The 7,114-nt window shown below is 42.9% G+C and overlaps 1 protein-coding gene across 1 annotated transcript; it reads right to left on the bottom strand.

Moving 5' to 3' along the window:
• Window positions 1-3,704: 3,704 nt before the first annotated feature.
• On the bottom strand, window positions 3,705-6,780 carry cckb (cholecystokinin b). The gene is made up of 3 exons (XM_070921755.1): window positions 6,660-6,780; window positions 6,383-6,538; window positions 3,705-4,095 (listed from the first exon to the last, which is right to left on the bottom strand). Exons 1-3 carry the CDS (start codon window positions 6,778-6,780, stop codon window positions 3,959-3,961), a joined length of 414 nt encoding a protein of 137 aa, XP_070777856.1. The 3' UTR covers window positions 3,705-3,958.
• Between the last annotated feature and the right edge of the window lie 334 nt (window positions 6,781-7,114).

Below are 7,114 nucleotides of genomic sequence, written 5' to 3'. Positions count from 1 at the left end.
GGTGAACAAGAGGTAAGCAATAACCCAAAAATGCCACTTTGGCAGCTGGGGAGCGTAATTAGAAGGAATGAAATCTTCAAATGTCATTGATGTCTTTCACTGGGGAACGTTTCGATAATCAAAACATCAAATCAGCGGCCTCCTGAGCTGAGAGCGGAAATGCAACTTCAGGTGCAAATAGGACCATGCTGTATCCTGTTGTGAGCACAGATACAGAATTTATTTTGATTATTTGTAAAAGGGTTTGATTTTTGCCAGTTAATTTCAAATTGATGGGCCTATGACAAATCACAATTCGAGAGATTTGTTAAAAAAAAAACTTAAATTACTGACATAAAAATATTGTTCCATAAAAAAAGCAATCACTGAAATGCTGTGAATAATAGAATTATTTTCAATATTTTCAAATCAATAAAATGAATATTAAAATGTCATTTTGTTGTGAACAAGCCAAGAACTTGAATTTCAAATCAGAGAAACAATTCAACAATCAACAACCCAAAAAGCTCCCACAAGAAACCCGTCTGCTGCATTCCTCGTGAGCCCATTTCATACATTTTTCTCATCTGACCCAGTTGCCTCCACTAACTGAGAACAGACACTCAGCATCCTCATCTTCCTGGGTCTTCTTCTGTCCTTGGATTTTCTTATTTGCTCAGGGCTTTTTCACTGTTGTCTCTCACTGTCTCTTGAAGGGTGACGCTTCCTTTTTCTGGGCCTGCCCTGCTGTGACTTTGGCTGAGGGGAGAGTGCCAGGATGAGGCTTGACACTGAAGGTTCAGTGGTCTCTGAGTGGGATGGACAGAAAACAGTGTTAGCAATGTTAATAAAACCAGTAATATCACCTCTGATATACGACAGGACACTTTCGTTGGCAGCCTGGAGGGAGGTGTGTGGAGTAGGCTGTAGGGCAGGTTATGCCCCCCCATTTCCAGTCTTTGTGCTAAGCTAAGCTAACGGGCTGCTTCATATTTACCATACAAACACAAGAGTCGTATAGATCCTCTCATCAAACTCTCGGCAAGAAAGCAAAGAAGCATATTTCTCAAAAACGCTGAACTATTTCCTTCATACGTTTTACATGTGTAGTTATGTTTCCTACATCTTTGAAACATTTGCTGCTGTATCGTGTGATGGTTGCTAGATGGATCTATATTATGTGAGCTTGGAATAACAGGGTTTTGGAGTACAGTCCAGAGCATCAATGATATGAACCCTCCTGCTTTCACCATAAGTTCTTCTGTTTTGGATGCCAGTAAAAACGCCTTTGGATTGACTAAAGCTGATCTGAAGTTAAAGAATGGAAATTTTGGAGACAGACGGGACAGAGAATGAAAGACATGTACATGGAGCCAGTTTCATAGATGGTCCAAGAAGAGCTAGGACCATCTGCTCGTCCCCATTGCTGGATCTTCATTACAGCCACACTCTTGGAGCTCATGTTCCTTTGATGAGCGCGTGGCTTCGCCCATTAGCACACAAAACCAGAGCACTTACGCATGTATGAGTACTCGAATCACTCCATGCAAGACGTTGTTGGCTACACATGCATTCACCTTTTGACCTTTTGTAAATCATTGGGACTAGCAGATATCCACATCCACACACACATCTGCTGATACACACACACACACAGTGGAGACATTTACTGTCAGTCCCACTGAAGCCTTTAAACCTTTCCAGAGCCTTTAACTCTGAAGTCTCAGCCTCAGCTCTCTTTAAACAGAAAGTTTGAGTCAATTCCCATGGCCCTCTCAGAATCTCGAGTCTCTGTAGTAAATTTCTGATTCAAGTTCGACCTCAGCCCAAGCCAGTGGCTCCAATGCCCAACACACACACACACACACACACACACACACACAAACATATAAACACACGGCAAACCCTCTCTTTCCCCCAAGGCATCCAAAACCCCTTCTCTGAATAATTCACCGAGCCTGCTTTGTTCATCGATCTCTCTCTCCACCTCTCACTCACACAGACGCATCTTTCACTTAACACACCAGGTCGAGGAGCGGTATAATGGGCTGCTTCATCACAATTCACCACCACAGTGGATTCCTCCTCTTTCCCTCACTAATACCTCCTCCAGGTCCAGCCTAGCAGCCTGTCTGCTGGCTTTTGTCAGAGTTGTTGTTTTCATGGTAATCATAACAAAAAGAAAACTGTCATTACCACCATGTCATCAGATCCCTTCTACTGCTTTTGCTTGAAGAAGTTTAATCACACATTTTCTCATAACAACGAACTGGGCTCTCTGAAAGCTGTTATTGTCTGGTGGAGCCAAAAGCAGTTATTAGGATTTATTTTGAGCCTGCTTTAATAATTCAGTCGATATCAGTTTCTCCAAACGCTTCAAACCGCTTCAATATTTAGCACGGACGTTAAAGCTCATAATGATCTTGCCGTTCTTTTGAAGATATTCTCGAACATTCCCCCCGCCCGCTTCCTGAATGATGCATTAACTGACTTTCATCTCCTTTGTACGGCTGCACACTGACCCTTTTTCTTAGCATCAGACATCTCTCCCAAGCCACATTCATCATTACCCATAATGCACCACAGTCCAGCATGTTTTGTTTTTTTTATGTACAGGATTTTGCTTTCATCAGTGTGCATCAGGAAGAGACACTGACCTTTGCCACTGGACAAGTGGTGTGGAAATAATTTTGTGTGACTGTGATATTAGCAAGAATGAATACATATGTAATGTATGTAACACACCACTACTAATTTCCATTTGAATAGCAGTGAGATGACAGTGATTTTCATTTCAATACATTTACTTTTTGTTGTTTGAATTAGAAGTGACAGACAGGTCCCATGGATCCGCAGGCAAACTGAGGTCTTATCTTTCATGGTGATGTGCCCACATTGACATTTTTTTTCAAACAATTTTATTTAAATATAAAGTCACTTCTCTGATAAACAGGTCCCCATTTTACTGAAGATACTTTAAATAAAGATGTTATAACTATCTGGAGGGACACAGACACATAAGTGGCTTCCAAATATTCCAAAATGACTGTATTTTATTTCTTTAAGTATATAATGCTGATCTTACATGTGGCGACACATGAAACATTTCTTTGTACCACAAGCTGACAGCAGCAGGAGTTCCCTTAGTCCGTTTCAACAAAATACATTTTCTCGCCCACAGCAATGATTTCTCCAGCAATTCCACAATAACACCAATCTCCTTGACTATAGATGAGATCCAACAGAAAAGACTGTATGACACTGATTTTGGAACGTAATATATGAGTTTTGATCAAATTTGGAACAAAATCAAGGATTGCTGTAGAAGAGTTTAAGGATGATATTTATATATATATATATATATATGTATATCCTCTTTTATTCAGAAGGCCTCTGCCCTCATACACTATCACCAAAATGACTTTTAGAGCAGCCGTGTGTGTGCTTATCCATGTGTTATGAGTATTAGTACCTGCTCACGCTATCATCCAGTCTAGCTTATGATGTATTAGGCTTCATAACCTTAAAACACCACAAGAGGGATGCATGATAAATAGTACTATGTTTGCAGAGCAGTAATGAGGTGCCATATGTAATCCTGTGTAAATGAATGTTAATGGGTCTAATTTAAGCAGCATGCAATTGTGCTGGAAGAATTCATATGCGGAGAGTGATATTTTCAATCTTTATTCAGTCCAGTCGGTCTCAACAGACCCTGACACCATCCCAATCCTCTCCACCCGAAATGATAAAGAAACCAGAGAAAACCAGACACAAACAAACCTTGGACAGTGAGAGCTTTTCTGCAAAATTTGGCATATGTATATTGCATTATTACAGTTTTACAAACAAATGTACAACAAATACATCATAAATAGACTCTTATTGTGAGACAGTGAGGAGCCAGCTTGCGTGGGTTTTTTTTTTTCTTCTTTTTCTCGTGTGCCTGTACGGAGGGGTATGAGCCGCGACTTCCCCTTTACGAGGAGTACTCGTACTCCTCTGCACTGCGGCGTCCGAAATCCATCCACCCCAAGTAGTCCCTGTCTGCTATCCGGTGGTTGGCACTCAGTCCGTTGCCTCTGTTGTTTGCCGTGGAGTTTCTGCGCACAGAACCTGGGAGGAGAAGTGGGGAGGACGGGGAGGGGTGGAGGTGATGGAAAGAGCAGGCGGAGGAGAAACAGAGCAGGAGGGCAATTAGTGGGCCAGTTCCTCAGAGTAAGGAGAGCATGAGAACGGCTGAAAACTTCACTGGAGTGTGGTCCTGCTTTTGGTTTGAGACAGATAGAGGAAGTTTGAAAAGATCTGATTGTGGAAGATTTTCCTCCGATTTGTAATTCAGTGAGACCCTTAGACAGAGCTGAGGGGATTCATTTACTGTTTTTTAATAACCCAAACATCATGGCTCTATTGGACATATTGTATCTGGTGAAATGTGGCAGTTTTTGGGTGAGATTGAACACAAACGATGCTCTCATAAAACCAAGCAGTTGTTTTTTTATACGTTCAAATTTTCAGTGATTGATGCTTTTAATATCCAAAATGTCATCACTTTTTATGCAGTTCATTACCAAATTAAACTTTTCACAATTTGGTGTTTATGCCTTCCAGAGGAAAAAAGTGTTTGCAATATCAGAAACTTGACGACTGATGACGTTTGCTTTCTCTGACTATTTGGGTTTGTAAAATTCCTCCTGTTTAGATTTGATTTTGTGATTTTTTTTTTGCTGTGAAGCTGGTTTGTTTTTGGACATTTTAATAGTCTCTTTCTCATGATTTCTCTCTCTCTCATTCACACACACAAACACACAACCACCACCAAAATAAAGGGGACGTTACAACAACAGCTGGACTTTCGGGTGACAACATACTATTACCCTCTCTTCCTTTGTGTGTCCAAGCATGTATATTTGTCAATGTGCATGTGTGCACAAATGTGTGTGTGTGTGTGTGTCACATCCCTTGAAAAGATCATTGCACCCTCACTTTTGTTCCTCTGTGACCTCCCGTCTTGTAAAACAATCTGATCTCTGAAACTCTGATTTTTTGATTCCAAGTGAAGTGAAGCAGGAATGCTATCTGTTTGGTAATCAATTGAGCGCTCGCAGAGATGCTGTTTTCACTCCACCCACATCCTCCTACGCAACACACACACACACACACACACACACACAAGCATGCATGCACACACCCACACACACATAAACACAGCGTTTCAACTCCCTGGTGTGCTGAGAAGATTGGCTGCAGAAGGCTTGACAACGACACCTCCCACACCGAAACATGCAAGTGAACAGCGAGCACACGAACACGGACACCCACAAACACACACGTTCCCTCACGTATTACATATTAATTTCAATGTGCCCTTTGACAGTTTAAAGACTTCACTGTCTGATTGAACAGAGTCTGTTTTGCATTGTTCTGTTCCTAAACTCTTGTCCTGGAGATTATGCAACAAAAATATCTAAACTTCACAGCTTAAATATGTAAATGTAGCTACAGTTCAGGTGCATATTTGAGAGTAGATGTGTGAATATAGTATTTTATGTCTAACATTACATAGATCAAAAGGCATCATCCACTTTTCAAGAAAGAAAACCCACAATATGACTTATTTTTTCAGTCTGTTGGCAGTGAACGAATCGTTAAAAATGACTCTCACTTCAGCAGAAAACTTTTCTTCAGAGCATTTTGTGTCTTTTTCTAACCTTGGACCCTGTGTTGAAACATTTCTGCTGACTGTCTGTAGCTCTGTGGAAATGTGTGCAAAGTTTCAGGCGGTGGGACTTCTTCCTGCAAAGAGACGTCGTGCTGTGGACACACAAGAAGTCAGTCCCTGGAAGCCGAGCTGAAGACCTCAGGTCCTGACGGTGTGTCTATAAGTGTGAGTGTTGTGTACTGTGAGAGCCCAGATATTCCCCCGTCCTGTCACCCGGCCAGAGAGATCAGAGCGGCCAACATGAGGAGCTATGACAGGGTTGAGGGCTTGTTTTCTTGGCATCGAAGAGGAAAAAAGAAAATGAAGCGACTGGGAGAAAAAAAGTGCAATAAGATGGCAAGAGGAGAGCGGCCGGAAGGCTGCGCTCACTAATACTCGCTCTTTCAAACCACAAAAGCTTTTCAGAGCCACTAATTCATTTTACATAGCAGGCTGTGCGCTGATTCCAGTAATTAGCAAGACCGAGGGGAGGAGAATGGCAGGAAAAAGCACTTGTCTGATGAACCTTTGTTGCAAATATTGTTGTTGCCAGATGTTTTTCCTTTTACACTTGCATGCACACACACTCATCCACCCCCTATGCCCTTTGAGAATGGGCAGGTGCAGCAAGGATGCCAGCAAAACACATGCAAACTAAACGTACGGACACACAGAAACACACATGTACGTCCTCACACACACCTTTCCTGGAGGAGATGAGTCTTGCCAGCAGCTCGCTGAGGTTGGCTCGGGAGTCGGCATCCTCCTCAGCCAGAGGAAGAGCTTTCAGCTGGGGGGCAGAGCGGCTGTGTTGGAGGTGGGGCTCTCCCAAGGTGTGGGTGTCAGCCTCCAGGAGAGCTACTCAGCACAGGCACACAACACAAGAGCAGATGTTGGACATGAAAGCTTATTGTGATATTAATGAAAGCGCTTGCTGTTTGGTGGGGGCTTGACTTTGCCCGCCTTGAGAGATCTGTACCTTCAGAAGGAGCGGAGATGGAGCGCTGGCTCTCGTCTAGGAGCTGCGAGGAGAAGGGGAGCCCCAAACAGCTCGTACACAGGACTGCCAGCACGACACACACACACAGCCCTGCAGTCATCTAAAACACACAGAGAGGGCGAGAAAGAGGAGAGAGAGGCACACGGGGAAAGTTTAAAAAGAAGGAATTTGAGATGCAGTCCAGTCTGGGTTTACCGCAGGCGTCTCCTGACTCAACAGTCATCATCCACACTGAGAAACTACAACCGAGACCATCTGCCATCTGCCAGACAACTGCTCTTTCACAGCTAATGATCACTCTGACTGCACCGAGGAGGCGCATGAATCAGAGCAGCACATTCACACACGTCTTCCACACTGTAGACAGTTGGATCTTGATATCCTGAGCTCAATTTCAGCAGGTCAGATTAACCTGATTGTCAAAGAATGTCTCA

The sequence above is a fragment of the Enoplosus armatus genome, chromosome 16, assembly GCF_043641665.1.
Source record: "Enoplosus armatus isolate fEnoArm2 chromosome 16, fEnoArm2.hap1, whole genome shotgun sequence".
Taxonomy (NCBI): Eukaryota; Metazoa; Chordata; class Actinopteri; order Centrarchiformes; family Enoplosidae; genus Enoplosus; species Enoplosus armatus.
The sequence above is the reverse complement of the archived record's forward strand: the minus strand, read 5'-3'. Positions and strand labels throughout refer to the sequence as shown.

Coding starts and splice junctions, on each gene's coding strand:
- cckb (XM_070921755.1), bottom strand. CDS start 6,780: ATGACTGCAGGGCTGTGTGTGTGTGTCGTGCTGGCAGTCCTGTGTACG. Junction 6,539..6,659: donor CATCTCCGCTCCTTCTGAAG/GTACAGATCTCT, acceptor TGTGCTGAGTAG/CTCTCCTGGAGGCTGACACC. Junction 4,096..6,382: donor ACTCATCTCCTCCAGGAAAG/GTGTGTGTGAGG, acceptor TTCTCCTCCCAG/GTTCTGTGCGCAGAAACTCC.